The sequence below is a fragment of the Eschrichtius robustus genome, chromosome 11, assembly GCF_028021215.1.
Source record: "Eschrichtius robustus isolate mEscRob2 chromosome 11, mEscRob2.pri, whole genome shotgun sequence".
Taxonomy (NCBI): domain Eukaryota; kingdom Metazoa; phylum Chordata; class Mammalia; order Artiodactyla; family Eschrichtiidae; genus Eschrichtius; species Eschrichtius robustus.
Genome location: NC_090834.1, coordinates 14,887,447 through 14,904,244, shown reverse-complemented (window position 1 = coordinate 14,904,244; position 16,798 = coordinate 14,887,447). Strand labels below are relative to the sequence as shown.

The following is a 16,798-nucleotide window of genomic DNA, read 5'->3' as shown; positions in this document are numbered from 1 at the left end:
AAGGGGAGGCACGAGGAGAAGCAGGGGAGGAGCTAAGTGGTCAAGCAGTGGAAATAAACACATCCCCGGAAATAAACACACTCCCAGAAATAAAACACCTCCCGGCTGGCCCTGCAGCTGTCACCTCCTCCTTCTGACCAAGGACACGGTCACTTTAGCCCTTCAAGCACCACAGGCCCTACAAATATTCAGGTTCTTTCACAGAAAGGAAAGCAGCTCAGAGCCACTAGGAAACAAGTGGTATTTTATTCCTTTCGTCGTTGTTGAGGAGAGATCACGACACAGAGAACAGCAGTCCTGGTCACAGCGGCACGGTTTGGTTAGTTTCCACGAGAACACGATGAGTGGGAGGGGCGGGGTCTGATTTTCCACTCTCTTCACCAGCTTCGACCTCGTGCCGTTCCCCCTGCAGCAGGGCTGCGCGGAGCCCTGCCGGGTCCCTAACCCGCAGCACAGCCGCTGCACTTGCCGTTCTGGCCAGTGACAGGCGAGCAGAGGGTGCAGGCGCCCCCGCTGCTGCCTGGCCAATGGGATGTGGACAGAGAAGCAAAGGACCCCTGCTCTCCCAGCTGCCCCTCCCCAGAGCACTGGCCCCAGCTGAATGCACCCCTTTAGCCATCACCTGCCAGAGCCCCAGGTCAGGGACAGGAGTCTGAGTCCAGACGAGCTGGGCTAGAGATGGGCGTCTTGGGAGCAGGGAAGGCTGGAGAAGGGAGTAGGGTTCCAGAGCCCACGGGGTTATTGCTGAGAAGATATGCAAGGGGCACGTTCCCCAGGGGCAGAGTGAGGTGGGGCAGATGGGCACCAGGGAAGGGGTGTAGCTGCCCGAGGGCAAAGCGGGCTCATCAGCTCCTTGCTGGGAACCTCCCACTGCCAAGGGACCTCAGAAGAGAGCTGGTCCAGGGACAAATGTGGAAGCAAGGTTCTTATAAAAGGAGTGAAGACGGGCCATGTAGAAGGATCACGAAGGTGATGTAAACCTTCCCAAGTCCCAAGCCAATCAGAGACTCCCGCCCGTGCCCAACCCCTCCATCCACCCCTAAATCAAGAGAAGGAACTGGTCTCTTAGGGACAAAGCAGACTCCCAGGAGTGGAAGGTGATGGGGCCATGAAGACCAGAGACGAGCTGACAGCCACATGGCTGAGCTCCTGCCCAGGAAAGTGGGGCCAGGTTCACTAAAATACAGTGTCATCCACGAACAAGCAGCCACGAAGACCACAGTCATCGGACACACACATACACACACACACACACACACACAGACACACATCACAGGAGGTGGACGAGACCACAGGCTGCAGAGGGGCAGGGGTTGCATCATTAAGTTGAGGACAGGTGTCGAGGGGTTGGGGAGAGGGCGGGGGACACACAAGTTCTTGGCTTCTCCTGGGGAAAGATCTGTTGCTGAAGTGGCCTGTTTTCTTAAGCATCAGCATTTGCATCTAAAGGTTCAAGCAGTTGCCTTCAGGATCTGGAGGTTGAAGTGAGAAAGAATTTAAATTAAAACGAAACTCTGGCTTCCTTTCAAAACTCTTTACCTGCTTTTCTCCCAGCCATTAATTAGGACAGACCCTCTGCCCACGGAAACTCCCACGATGAGACCCACTCTAAGTGCCTTGTTCTCAGTAAATCAAGGAGGACGAGCCTGAGAAGCAGGGCCAGGAGATGAAGGTGGAGGAGGGCGTGGAGCTCAGGAGAGGGGCTCTCTCAGGGGGATGGAACCTGGGAGATGTGGAAAGGAAATTGTTAAACCCGGGGTTTCTATCTCAGGACACCTCCAAGAATTGCTCACAGCCTTGAGACTCAGGAAAACAGGGTTTCCGAGGAAGTTATAGTAAAAAAAAAAAAAAAAAAAAAAAAAAAAAGACAACTGCTGGCTCAAGGCTCTCTCCCTGGAGCCTTCCCACACTGCTCCCCAGATTCCGAGCTGCCAGCTGCCACGACATAGACAGAACACCGAGCTGCAGCTGGGATGCCTGCCTCCTGGATTGGATCTATGGCCATGTCAAACTGAGGCATCCTTAACCTTCCCGAGGCCCAGCTAGAAGATAGGAGGTAATGAGCCCCACTCTGACCACCCTTAGGAAAGAATTCAAATGCTCCACAAGTACCCTGTGTTATTACCATGACGGTAAAAGCTGGTGTATCAGGGATTTTACATCCAGAAATCTCCTTTAACTTACGATTTAGGATAAAGTATATCCCTTATTTGTGTGGAAAAGAAGGCAGAAGTGAGCTGATAGAAGACTGATCCCCACCACGCCCCAGTATATGCCAGGGTATGTCATAAAGGGAGACGGGCAGGAGCAGAGGGGTGTAGTGAAATGCAGCACTCAACTACAAAGCCCTGAGCTCGAGTTCCAGCCTGTTACTTACTATATGTATGGCTACTCTCTCTGACCTCAGTTTCTTCATCTTTAAAATGGGGCTAAACCCTACCTGTCCTTCTTACATCTTCTGGCAGGCTTGAGTGAGTTTGTGTTTGTGGCAGCATTTTGAAAACTGTAAAGCATTTAAGTTATTACTTTCCTGCATTACTGTTGATATAATGAACAATGGAAATGGATACTATATGGAACTAAAAACAGTGTCCCTTAACATCAAGAACTGATAATGCTGGTATGGGAGGGGTCATATACTATTCTCCCTACTTTTGTGTAGGGTTGGAAAGTTTAAAAATAAAATGTTAACTTTAAAAAGCGGCCCGAAGGTACTTTCTGAATCATCACTGAAAGCCATTGTCTTTATGCTACTTTGATATTAGGAGTATTTCACTGACTCTAATTCTCTCCCAAGTCATGCCCACGTGGTAGCTAGGATGGCCCCCTATCAACTTGACCGCTGGCTTGTATGGAAGCTCTATTTCCCGACTGCTCATTCTGTGTGTGTGTGTGGTACACCTGGGAGGTTTCAATCCGTCTGTCTCATCACTCTTCAGGCACGAGCCTCGTCAGAGCACAGCTCATAATGAAAGCTGTGCGCGTTGCAAAAGCTAGCCCAATTCTTCCCTGATGACTCCTCGGCCAGACTTCAGTCAGAACGGTGATGGTGACAGGAGGATGCAGGTAGACAGCATCTCACCTTTGTGCCTGAGGGCTGCACTTCAGTTCTCTGCTTTCTGGGGCTCCGTTGCTGGAAAGAGAACCAGAATGGAGGGTAGTGAATGAACCCCTCACCCCAGCGGGCCACCCCCTGCAGCAGCCGTGACTGTGCCTGTCTCTGGGGGAGCCTGACCTGCACCGCAAAGGTGACTCATGTGGATTTCGAGTCAGACAGACCTGGGGCAGATCCTTGTCCTGTTATTCGCTTGTTAGAGAACCTGGCACGTTCCTTAACTTTTCTGAGCCCCTTGGTTGTAAAATGTGCAGAGTGATGCCTACCTCATGGGGCTGTGCGCCCATTAAATGAGAAGTGAAGCACTTTGTATCATGCCAAACACTAAGCGGATTCCCTGTAAATAGCAGCCGTCAGGAGCAGCAGCCTGTTGGTGGAGGTGAGGGAGTGATGCAGAGCAGAGGCCCTGGGGACCCCCCCACTCTGGCACTATGGGAGCACGTCTGACCGGCCAGCTCTCAAGAGACGACGGCACCTGGCAACCGTCCCCCACCCTCAAGCTGTAGGAGAACCCTTGTCCATTCCCTCCATCCCACCTGGGCGGGTGGGCCTGACACTTACCATTTGCAGTGACGAGGTTCTCCACCTGGGCCTCCTCGTCCCCTGGAGCCCTGCAAGAGGAGGAAAGGCAAGCCCATCAGAGGTCTCCAGGGCAAACCCAGAGAGCATCGCCACTCACCTCGCCCTCGCCCTCCAGGACCCTGGGATCCGTCTCCTCCAAGTCATGGTGGATCACCACGGGGCGGGGGAGGCCAGGGCCAAAGGGGATGTAGTCAGGGGAACTTACAGGCACCCTTCAATGTCGGCCCCTGAGAGAGCTAAGTACTGGGAAGGGATGGCCTAGGCCTGCATGGGGCATCGGGTTGTGTCCTGCCACAGACTTTGGACTCCTGAGGTCAGCGCTGCCCTGGGTCACCATGGTGGGCTAATGGGTTGTGCCCTTAGGTGGAGGTAGAGGGTGGGTGAAAGGAAGCCCAAGATTCCACAAAGCTCAAAGAACCTCCTGAGCAGGTGACCACAGGGCAGTGTCACAAGTCCTGAAGAGAGGAGACAGATCTCAAGAGAGGTCCGGAGGCCCTCTGTTTCCCTTCTCCCAAGCCCAACTCAAGGGCCACCGGACAAGGATCCAGCATCTTCTCCCCCTTCCCCCACCCCACACATACATCAGAAAAAAGAAGGATGGGCTAACCCTTGATGTTTTGACCTCTCCTTTGCCCCAAAGGCTGCCTGACAATCCTCAAAACTTCTACATCTACCCCAACACACACAGCCTGTTTCTGAGACAAGAATCCCAAAGCACACTCATTTGGGGTCACACACCACAGGCCCCTCCCTGTCCCCTCTTAGTGTCATCACCCCAGATGTCCACAGCCATGGCATCCTTACCGCGGCTTCTGGTTAAAACTGCACTTGCATCTGCGACCTGAAAGGCAAAGAAACCATCCAAGGTCAATGTCCTGGCTTAGCCACAGCAGGGCCGCCCGGTGAGTCTGTGGGACCGTGCGAACAGCAGCCCCGACTCCTGGGCACTGCACGGTTTGCACAGCTGCGTGCAGCGATCCCTGGTTGGAGCAGGGCTCTTCGGAGGCCAGGGTTCAACCGTCAGCAGCTTGGATGGCTACAGCACCACCGTCTGCTTGACCGTGTAAACGCAGACAGCTGCGTGCAGCCCAGGCTCACGAGGGGAAACACACGCAGGGGCACGCCCCTCGGAGCACTCTAAGGACAGCCCCTGTCCCCTCTCCTGTGACTCCCCGACCCGCGCTCTGATGGGTACAGCACCGGGACAGCCACCTCCGCCCCTTCGTATCTGTGCTTGTTTTCATCGAGCACTGATTTTGTTCATTCTTCACTGTTTCACTGAGCACCTATTATGTGCCCAGCAGTGTACTAGGCCCTGGAGATAACTAGGAAGACAGACAGGCTCCTTCCCTCTCCAGGAAAGAGAACCGCCAGTCTCTTACACTGTTCGCCACTCACTTCACAGCTGCAGACGTCGCCCTTAGAGTGAACAAAGGAACAAACAAACTTACTTAGGATAAGCAGGATCCCCACCGAGAAGAGGACCACAGCAAACACCAATCCCCCGATCCTCAGGGTCTGGTAGTCTGCCAACGGAACAAGAGTGAGAGATGGAAGAGGGGAAGGGCCAGGAAGAGCATGTCCATCCCTCCCCTGGATGGGGCTGTGCCTCCCCCTCCCCACCCAGGGTCGCCGTCCCTGCTCACCGTAATGAAAAGGGTCCTTTTCTTTCTCCTGCTCAGCTGCTAGAAAAACAAACAGGTGTGGACAAGAGGGAGACAGCTACACATCCTGATTCCCAAATATCCTACCTTGTCTTACAGGCCTCACTCCCCACAAGGGAATTCCTGGGAAACAGGGCCCATGAAGCAGAGATACCCAGAGAAGCACGGAAGGGTGGGCCCGCCTGCCAGGGCCAGCCTGGAAGCCAAAGGCAGGTGCAGCTCAGAGCACCAATCAGAGTCTGCATTCACAGCATCCACATTTATTGCTCCTTTTTATCTTACGTCATCATCAAAAGGCAGGGTCTATTCTCCTCTTGTTATAGGTGGGGAAACCGAGACCACGTTAGGACATGTGACTTGCACAATCTAGAGACTGATGTGCGAGTCTGACTCCCAAAGTTCAGGTTAAAAGTCTACAGGGACCTGGTGGGCTTGAGGGCTGGAGCCCGTGGGGAGAGGTGGGCAGGCTGGAACAGGGGCTGTGTTAGCTGCTGCCTTCCAGGACTTTCTTTGCTAACTAAAGGCGGGACAGCTGGTCAGACATGTAGAATCTGAGAGTCCCCCTCCAACCCTAGTGTCCCAAAGGGCCTGGACCTTCCACCAGAAAGGGGTACTTACCATTGGCCAGGACCGCTGGGGCCAGCAGGCCACACAGGAAGAGCAGCACCACCTCCATGGCGTCTGGGGACGGAGGGAGGGAAATGACTCTCTCGGTAAGAGACTCCCCACTCTAACCCTCAGCCCGCCGAGGGCCCCAATCAGATTCCCACCCCGACTCTGAGCTCTCTCCACACGGTGTGAGGTCGGACAACAAAGCCAAAGCAGCTGACATTTATAGACTCCTTACGGAGTGCTCTGCACGCATGAGTTCAATTACGACAGAATCAGTTCAACCAGCAGGCACTGTGACTGACCCATTTTGCAGGTGAAAAGACTGAGCTTAAGGAGGTGAAAGGACACTCATGGTAGCGAGCGGCACAGTCTGGATCCCAACGCAGCTCAGGAACGCCTCTGCCCAGCTGCCTCTCTGGTGCGGAAGCCATAAAACCCCAAGGGCTTGGGAGATCACCTCACCTGTGTCCTCCTCTCTGGGCCACCTAGAGACGTGGCCATCTCTAGCTCATTAAGACGTCTGGGACTTCCTGGCCTGGTTCCCTACAACCGAGACCCACTGGCGGAAGTTCTTCTTTCTATCAGATTAAATGGGGCAGATAAGCCAATGCCCCCCTAGTCCAGCCAGGGGTTGGGGAGGAAGGCCTGCTGTTTCCTGGACTCTTTAGAGTAAACCGTGAAATGCTGACAGCTCTCCACCAAGGTACCCCACACGCTCTCACCTCCAAAGTGCCCAGGTCAACTCTTCCTATAGACTTTAGTTCATAATCCTCCAGATAGGTGGTTTGATTAAACAAAGGGAGCACGGAGACAGGCTCTCTGAGCATCAGCGCCCTGGCGTCTCCTTCCCCAGAAGGGGCCTGAGACTTCTGCTCATGAGCTCAAGGCCCTGGTCTCTGGGGTCAGTGGCCCCTGGATGGAGGCAGGGGGCAGGGCCAGTTGGTCCCTCCCAGGGATGGATTTCGGTGCAGTTACACCTCATTCCTGCGCTTAATTAAAGGAATGTGGTAAAGAGCCAGAGAGGAAAGGGGAATGAAACCCGAAACACGAAAGCCCAAGGCTGCTTGTTCTTTCTTAGTGGGGTGAGACTGGCAGCGGCCTAACCCCCTGCACACTGTCTAGGGGCCAGGACCATGCTTGCTCTGTCGGTTCACGCCCTATTCCGTTCCGGCCCCGCAGCTGGCAGCCCCCAGCTGCCCTTCACCTCCCAGCCAGCAGAGGTCAGAACAGCTCCATCCAGAGCCAGGCCAAGGCACAGACCCAGAACTCTGGACTCCCAATTCAAGGAGCATTTCTCACAAGGCAGTCATTTGCCTTGAATGCTACTTCATTTAATATTTGTATTTCTTTTAAGTTTCACGTTACATTTTATATGTACAAAAATATATGTAACACACATGTAATGAAACATAAAGGAAACACCCATTAAGTAACTTAAGAACTAGAACTTTATACGTACTGCTACATTTACTTCTATTTTCCTCCAACCCATCCCTCTGCCTTACTCCCAGAAGTAAAGAGTACCCTGAATATATATTTTTAATCAGTCCCTTGCTCTTCTTTAAAAAAAAAATTTTAATTAAGATACCATTCACATACCATGAAATTCATCCTTTTAAAATGTACGATTCAATGATTTTTAGTATATTCACAAAACTGTGCAACCATCAGCACTAAGAAACATTTCATCATCTCAAAAAGAAAGCTGGTATCCACTGGCAGTCATTTCCCATCTTTCCTTTCTCCCAGTCCCTGACAACCACTAATCTACTTTCTGTCACTATGGATTTGCCTACTCTGGACATTTCATATAAAAGTGTCATAAAATACATGTCCTTTTGCATCGTTTTTCTCACTTAGCATAGGGTTTCCAAGGTTCATCCATACTGTAGCATGTATCAGTACTTTTTTATGGCTGAATAATATTCCATTGTATGGATATATAACTTGCTCTTCTTTTTAAAAATATATTTATCACATATATATCTAAATAATACATTGTTTGGTGGAGATTTTTGAGCTCTATATTATTTTGTTTATTTTTCTGGGACTGGCTTTGTCGTTGTTCAACGTTACATTTCTAAGATTCATTCATAAACATAGTTCATTCATTTTCATTGTTGTGTAATATTCCATTGTGCAGGTAAACATTATCATGTATTGGTCCATTCTCCTATCAATGGATATCTCCCTACCCCCAATTTTGTGCTATTATAAATAATGCAGTTTTTTTTTAAACATATTTGTGTTTGTTGCCCAGCACACACAGGCAAGAGTTCCAAGGGCACTGTTTTTCAAATCTTTTCACTATCACTTTCACATGAAATATTTTTTACATTGGAATCTGGTACAAATGATGGCCTGTGATATTTTCTATTCTACTTTGTTTCTTTTTTTTAAAAAGTGGCTAAGTCAATTAATGGCTAGATCCATTAATTAATTTTTTTCTTTTTTTTTTTTTTAGTTGCATTGGGTCTTCATTGCTGTGCGCGGGCTTTCTCTAGTTGTGGTGAGTGGGGGCTACTCTTCATTGCGGTGCACAGGCTTCTCATTGCAGTGGCTTCTCTTGTTGCGGAGCACAGGCTCCAGGTGCATGAGCTTCAGTAGTTGCAGCTCGTGGGCTCAGTAGTTGTGGCGTGTGGGATCAGCAGTTGTGGCTCGTGGGCTCTAGAGCACAGGCTCAGTAGTTGTGGAGCAGGGGCTTAGTTGCTCCATGGCATGTGGGATCTTCCCGGACTAGGGCTAGAACCCATGTCCCCTGTATTGGCAGGTGGATTCTCAACCACTGCGCCACCAGGGAAGTCCCTAGACCTGTTAATCAATTAATGGGTCGCTCTGCAGTTTGAAAAATTATGTTCTAGAGATAAGCCTAGGAGTGAGGTTGTTGGGTTGTATAGCATACAAATTGTAAACTTTATGGAATAATTTCAAATTGTTTTCCAAAGTGACCACCCCCAATTTAAAATCCCACCAGCTGCATATGACCGTTACCATTACTCTACATCCTTATCAATACTTGATATTATCAGACTGCTTAATTTCTGCCATTCTAGAGGTGTAAAATATGGTCTTAATTTGATTACTTAGTAATGGAGATGGGCTTCTGATTATTTATTTGCATTTCTTGTTTCTTCATCAGTGATGTGCCTTTCATGTCTTTTGCTAATTTTTCAAATGGGTTGACATTATTATTATTCACTTATTATTCTTGATACTAAATCTTTGTCATTAACTATTACAAGTATCTCTTCCCAATTAGTGCCTTGCCTTTTTACTTTTTTATTGTCTCTCAATGAACAGAATTTCTTAATTCTAATGTAATTGAATGCAATGATCTTTGTGTTTTGTTTAAAGATATTCCTTGTCACCCTGAGTCAAAGAATTTTCTTCTAAACATCTTAAAGTTTTGTCTTTTACATTTAAATCTGTATTCCGTCCAGAATTGATGTTTATGGAAGGCATGAGGTCGGGATCTAATTCTTGCTTTTTCCATCTGACAACCAGTTGTCCTGGCACCATCTGCGACATCTTCCCTCATGATGTGCACAGCCACTTATGTCCTGTATCTGGTTTCTATTCAGGTGTGGGTCTGTTTCTGGGCTTTCTCTTTGGATCTACTGGTCAGTTTGTCTATACCTGCAACAAAATCAGTGTCTCAATTACTACAGCTTTACGGTAATCTCCCCATGTGGTGGGAGAAGCTTCTTCTTCTTTTTCTCCTTTCTTCTCTGCCTCTCTTGCCTCTTCCTTCAGGGATGTCTTTGCTACTCTTGGTCTTTTGCTCTTATATATAAATTCTAGAATCAGCCTGTCAAATTCATCTAAAATCGTTGGGATTTTCATTGGAACTGCAATGCATCTATCTATAGAACGATATGGGGACAATTGACATTTTTGTGATCTTGAGTCTCCTCTCTATAAATAAATCTTTTCATTTGTTTAGGTCCTTTCAATGTATTTTAATAAAGTTTTAATAAATGCTTTCATCTAAGTCTTACACATCTTCTGTTAGATATACTGCTAGGTACCTTATAATTTTTATTGCTATTTTAAGTGCTATCTCGTGTGTGTTTTCTAATTTTTGCTGGTATGGAGAAAGGCAATTGATTTGTATACGCTGATCTTAAATTCAATAACCTTGCTAAATTCTCTTTCTATTTCTAATAATTTACCTATAGATTCTTTTGGGTTTTCTGTGGACTTATCATCTGTAAATGATACAGGATTGCTTCTTCTTTTCCAACACTTACACTGTTTATTTCTATTTCTTGTCATACTGTACTGCTAGAACTTATAGTAAAATATAGAATAGAAGCAGTGATAATAGACACTGACACACATACAGTCTTATCACCAATTTTTTTACTTGTGTGTGTGCTTATTTTTAATCTTTCCCCAGCTTACTGTGATGTGACATTATAACATTGTGTAAGTTTAAGGTGTACAGTGTGACAATTTGATACATGCATATATTGCAAAATATCACCACAATAAAATTAGTTAACACCTCCATCACCTCACATAATTACCTTTTGTTTGTGTGTGGTGAGAATGGATAACGAAAATGTGATATATGTGTGTGCGTGTGTGTGTGTATAATGGGATAAAAAATTAAATTACTAATTTTAAATAGATTTCTTCTAATGCTTTAGAAGTTCCCCTCTAATCCTGGGTTTCCAAGATGTTTCTGTTTTATATTAATTATGAACAAGTATTCTACATCTATGTTTTTTAACCTTTAATCTATTAACGGAGTAAATTGTATGTACAGATTATCTAACGTTAAATCATCCTTGCATTTCTGGGATGAAACCACTGTATTATCTTTTTAATAAACTGATCGATTTGGTTTGCTGATATTTTGTTTACAATTTTTGCATTTATGTGCGTGAGTGAGATTGGGCTGCAATTTTTATTTTATTGTATTTACCTTGTCTGGTTTTGGCATCATGGTAGTACTGGCCTCACAGAACAAGTATTTCCTCTCTTGCTATTCCCTGGAAGAGTCTGCAGAAGATTGGAATAGTCTGTTCTTTGAATGTTTGGTAGAACTAAACTGTAAAATCACCTGACTTAGTATTTTCTTTGTGGGATGATTTTAACTGGCCTATTCGATTAGTTAATGGCTATGACACTCTTAAGATTTCTATTTCTTCTTTTATATAGTTAGTGAGTTATAATCTTTATAGAAATTTGCCCTTTTCTGCTTTCAAATTTATTGTCATAAAGTTGTTTATAGTATTTTCTAGTTATCATTAGAAATCATTCATTTCTGTTGGATCTGTAGTTATGTCCTTTTTTCATTCTTAATATTGTTTATTTGTGACAACTCCTTTCTTGAACGGTGTCACTAGAAATTTAACTATTTTATTAGTCTTTTCACAGAACCAACTCTTGGTTTTATTGATCCTCTTTATAGTGTGTTTTAACTTATTCTTAATTCTGCCCTTATAGGTTCTTTGAGTTTATTCTATTGTTTTTTTCTTTAGATTTATCTTGTGTTGGATGCCTAGTTCATTAATATTTAGCCTTTCTTGTTTTCTAATATCAGCATTTAAGACTATATAACCAGGGCTTCCCTGGTGGCACAGTGATTAAGAATCCGCCTGCCAATGCAGGGGACACGGGTTCGAGCCCTGGTCCAGGAAGATCCCACATGCCATGGAGCAACTAAACCCGTGCGCCACAACTACTGAGCCTGTGCTCTAGAGCCCGCGAGCCACAACTACTGAGGTCCATGTGCCACAACTACTGAAGACCGCATGCCTAGAGCCCATGCTCTGCAACAAGAGAAGACACCGCAATGAGAAGTCCATGCACCGCAACAGAGTACCCCCTGCTCGCCACAACTAGAGAAAGCCAGCGCGCAGCAACGAAGACCCAACGCAGCCCTAAATAAATAAATAAATAAATAAATAAATAAATAAATAAATAAATAAATAAAAAGACTATATAACCCTCTAAGTGCCACTTTCACTCCAAATATAAGCTTTGAAATGTGGCTTTTTGATTATTGTTTAGTTCTTAGTACTTTAGACTTGCATTATAATTTATTTGACCTGTGCATTAAGAAGCATGTTTTTAAAATGTCCCAATGTATAGTGATCTTTAATTTGCCTTTGTGACTGACTTCTAACAAGTGCACTGAGGTCAGAGAATGTGGTCTGTAGGATATAGATACCTTGAAATTTACTGAGACTTGCTTTATGATCTAGTATACGGTTATTTATTTCAAAAATTATATTCTGTGTAATTCCTTCATTGTTGGGCAAAAAGTTCTATATGCCCATTAAATTAAGATTATTAATGGTGTTATTTAAATTTCTATATATTTTCTCAGCTTTTGACTGTGTGACCTACCAAAAACTGAGATAGGTGCTTTAAAATCTACCACTGTGAGGAAGGATATATAAATTTATCCCTGTGTTTCTCACAATATTGTAACAGAAAGTTTAAAACTGTTACGTTGTCCTGTGAGTTGGATCTTTTAGGATTATATAGGGATCCTGTCTTAAATTCCATTTTACTTTCTACCTTTCTGTGTCTTTACACATTGTGTGTATCTTACCATCTTATAAATGTAAAGAGCTAGATTTTTAAAAATTCAACCTGATAATTAACTGTCAAGTTTACTGCATTTAACTTTATTGTGACTATTGACATATTTGGTCTGATTTCTACCATCTGTTTTTCCCTACTTTTCTTATGTGTATTTCTCTTTTGACTTTTTTTTTTTCTTATTCATTTTCTCCCTCTACTGCTTGAGAAATTACACAAGTTATTTCTAGTCTTTTAGTGGTTACCTTTGGAATTTTACCATTTGTATTTTCTATAGACTGAATGTTTGTGTTCCCAAAATTCATATGTTGAAACCTAATCCTCAATGAGATGGTATTTGAAGGTAGGCCTTTGGGAGGTGATTAGGCCATGAGTAGGGGGAGCCCTCATGATGGGATTAGTGTTCTTCTAAAAGAGACCCCAGAGAGCCCTCTTGCCCCTTCTTCCATGTGAGGGGTCAGTGAGGAGACGCTGTCTATGAACCAGGAAGCAGGCCCTCATCAGATACTGAATCTGCTGGCAACTTGATCTTGGACTTTCCAGCCTCCAGATCTGTGAGAAATAAATTTCTATTGTTTATAAGCCATCTAGTCTATGGTATGCTGTTATAGCAGCCTCTGAACAGACCAAAACAGTATTCGATTTAGCAAAGATTTTAAAAGTCTAAAGTTAAAATGTATAATAGTTATTAGGTAAAATACTCTTCTTGAAAAATACAAATCGCCCCCTTCATGATATATATGCTATTACTGTACAAATTTTCAGTTCTTTTCTTAATCCTATGAAACAGATATTAGTGTTTCTATTTCTTGGAAAGAACACTTGTTTAGATTCACCCATGTGTATAGTGGCCAGCCTTCAAGTGAGCCCCCAGTACCTCCTGGTATTCACATCCTTGTATAGTCCCCTTCCACAGTGCACCAGGGTTAGTCTGTGTGACCAATAATATATGGCAGAACTGATACATCACTTCCAATATTAGATTATAAAAGGCACCACAGCTTTCTTTTCCTGCTCTCTCTCTCTCGGATTGCTTGCTCTGGGGAAAGTTACCTGCCATGTCTTAAGGATGCTCAGGCATCCCTGTGGAGAGGCCCACATGGCAAAGAACTGAGAGCCGCAGTTCAAAAGCCCACTAGGAAGTAAGGCTGCCACGAACCATGTAAGTGAGCATGGAAGCAGGTTCTCCAGCCTCTCACTGATTGCCACCCTGGCTGCCAGCTTGACTGCAACCTCGTCAAAGACCTCAAGCAGAACCACCCAGCTACGCTGCTGCCTGACTCCTGACCCTCAGAAACTGTGTGAGATAACAAATGTTTGTTGTTTTAAGCTACTGAGTTTGGGGGTAATTTGTTATGTTGCAACAGATAACTAATACAACTTATTTACTAACTCATTTGTTCATGATTCCTTTTGAATCTCAGACATCCATCAAGCCATTTTCTTAATTCCCGGAGAACATCTTTTAGAATTTTCTTTAATGAAGATCTGTTAGTTATAAACTCAGTTTTTGTTTATAATTTTACCCTTCTGGTGAACAGACTCTAATGTGATCCCCAATAATTCCAACCTCCTAGCATTCAAACCTTTGTGTAATGCCCTCCCCTTGAACGGGGGTAGCAGCTGGGACTTGCTTCTAGCCAGGAGAGGGGTTATTAGGCAAGCAGGGTCCCTCCTGGGAGTAGGAAGGACTCATATCAAGGGTTCCAGGCCACTAGTCACTGCTACACCTTCCTCTCAGCTCCCCCCAATCACCTCCATAGATTCTCACGTTCAAGTTAATCCCCCCCCACACATACACACTGAATTCCTAGACGGGGTTATACGATCCCGGGTTCTGCAAGGGATAAACAGGTGAACAGGACAGGGTGGCAAGGTTTGAAAGCAGAGGGCTCTGGTGTATCAGCAAGTGTGAAGAGAGCTTAACAAGAGGCAGAGACTACATTCAAGGATCAGCCAGCAGGGCACGGAAAAGGGGAGCAGGGAATACAACAGGAGACCTGGGACGTTTCCATGGAGGAGTTGACATTTCAGCTGAACCTTGAAAGCAGAATGGGATTTTGATGGACAGGGGTAAGAAGAGACAAGAGGAAGGGCACTCTGGCAGAGGACACAGCATGAGCAAAGGCAGTGAGAAGGGAAAATGGGAAGCGGGGGTAACAAATAGTATTCAAGTTCAAGTTCAGTTCAAGTGGAACCTCAAGGTACTTCATTCAGTAGTGGCCACCTGGGCTTCCCTGGTGGCACAGTGGTTAAGAATCCACCTGCCAACGCAAGGGACACGGGTTCTAGCCCTGGTCCAGGAAGATCCCACATGCTGCGGAGCAACTAAGCCCATGCGCCACAACTACTGAGCTTGCGTTCTAGAGCCTGTGCGCCACAACTACTGAGCCTGTGCTCTAGAGCCCACAAGCCACAACTACTGAGCCCATGTGCCACAACTACTGAAGCCCGCGTGCCTAGAGCCCGTGCTCCACTACAAGAGAAGCCACCGCAATGACAAACCCGCACACCACAACGAAGAGTAGCCCCTGCTCACCGCAACTAGAGAAAGCCCGCGCGCAGCAACGAAGACCCAACGCAGCCAAAAACAAATTAAAAAAAAAAAAAATAGTGGCCGCCTGAAGTGGCTTCCTCAGAAGGATTCTGAATGAAGTGGGGCAGGAGAGAGGGCCTTCATCCATGAGTAATGTCTACATAGCGCCGGAGGGGGCCGTGACAGCCATCTGCAAAGTATTTGCCATTTCTAGAGTAAGATACCTTCCAAAACAGTGAATAATTGGGTTGTGTAAAGCATGAGGGTGTGGGTGGTAAGAATTCTGATAAGACAGTTGGGAGACAGCCTCTAGAGGATCTTGAATGCCAGGCTAAAGAGTAAAGACCTGTCTTTGTATTCTAAAGAAAACATTCCAGATCAAGTTACAGTGAGCTGGAAGAAATACTGTTACAGATTTGAAAAGGGACCAACTTCCCTCCCTCAAGCTGCTGCCCAGGCCTGGACTATACCAGCCACACCTCAGCACAAGCTTCCTCAGGGTGCCTCTTGGCTCCCCACACCCATTTTTTACAATCCTGTTGGTACCCCTGGCACTGCCCCCGAGTCGAGTGGCCAAGTACACATACAGAGCCTCTGACAGGACACAAAACGCCTTTCTCGCACTGATGCACCAAGGGACTCTCTCTCTGCCTTCCCTCCCTCGCACACAACGGCCCCTCAGTGTCCTACACCCTCCCGGTTCCCACACATTCCTTTATCCCAGAAAGGAAGCTGGGCTGCCTGGGGCTGGCTATGGGGAGGGAGAGATTAGAGGTGGTAGAAGTGGTACATCTCATTTCCAGGCCACAGAGTTTAAGAAGTAGATGGAAGAAAGGATGGAGGGATCTTTGGAAGACGAAAAAGCAAGGCAGAATTGGGTGGAGCTGGGAGAGGGGGTTCAGGAATATTACCTTAGCTTCCTGTGCATGTGAGGTCACGGACCCCCTACCTGGGGGTGCCTGAGGAACTGGCTCCCTGGGATGGGGCTCTGGCGAAATCATCACTGTTAGATGGGGGGTCTTGAACTCTAGACCATTCAGATCATCCCCACCTAGAAAATGGAACCAGCCACATTTTGCTTCCTCTGTAGCATTGTCTGAGAAAAAATTGATTTTCCATTCATTTTTCTGTTCCTTTCCATGCTCTCATTTATCTCTACATTGGTAAACAGCTGACACTTTCGGTGGCAATAGCACATCCATGATAATTTTCCTCCCTGATCTTTCTGCTGTCTGCACACTTGCTTTTCTGCATGTGCAGGAGAAAGCAATCAGAAGAGTTTCTCCGGTGATTATCTTTCCATACTGAGTCACATAATTTCACATAATTGCTGGGTAAAAGCTGCTCAGAAAGAGAAGCCACTAGTTGATGATATAGCGTCATGCTATATTATTTTTGATTCCACGCAGCAGTGAGGTAGATCAGAATACCCAGTTCTATTGTGAAAATAACTCAGAAATGACCTCCCTTTAAAATGCATAGGCTCCAAATTACAGTGGTACATCATTATCCCAACCTCCTCTCTGTCTCACTCAGCCCCCAAGGCCTCACCTCCAATCCCTCCCATCCCACCTGCTTGCCTTCCTTTGGGTTCAGCCCATCAAAAACATGCCCAGGGGTATCATCAAGGCCTGGGTACTGGCAGGATCCCCAAAGAAAGATGAGGTCCCCTCTCCAGACAGGACATGCCAGAAGGGAGCCTTTTATGGGGTCACAGAATGCCTGAGCCCC

The 16,798-nt window shown here is 46.1% G+C and overlaps 1 protein-coding gene across 5 annotated transcripts in view; it reads right to left on the bottom strand.

Moving 5' to 3' along the window:
- Positions 1-227: 227 nt before the first annotated feature.
- The window catches only part of FXYD6 (FXYD domain containing ion transport regulator 6), a 32,658-nt gene continuing 16,087 nt past the window's right edge, over positions 228-16,798 (bottom strand). The window contains exons 1-8 of one of the 5 annotated variants that reach the window (XM_068554382.1): positions 15,979-16,086; positions 5,980-6,042; positions 5,344-5,379; positions 5,149-5,223; positions 4,502-4,538; positions 3,677-3,726; positions 3,083-3,133; positions 228-1,472 (exon numbers count right to left, since the gene is read on the bottom strand). In XM_068554382.1, the coding sequence (XP_068410483.1) occupies positions 3,105-3,133; positions 3,677-3,726; positions 4,502-4,538; positions 5,149-5,223; positions 5,344-5,379; positions 5,980-6,037 (285 nt within the window). In that variant the 5' untranslated portion in view covers positions 6,038-6,042; positions 15,979-16,086 and the 3' untranslated portion in view covers positions 228-1,472; positions 3,083-3,104. Of the gene's footprint in view, positions 1,473-1,522; positions 1,724-3,082; positions 3,134-3,676; positions 3,727-4,501; positions 4,539-5,148; positions 5,224-5,343; positions 5,383-5,979; positions 6,043-15,978; positions 16,087-16,798 lie in introns of those variants that run through there. The other 4 variants (XM_068554379.1, XM_068554381.1, XM_068554378.1 and 1 more) reach the window with 4 other exon arrangements.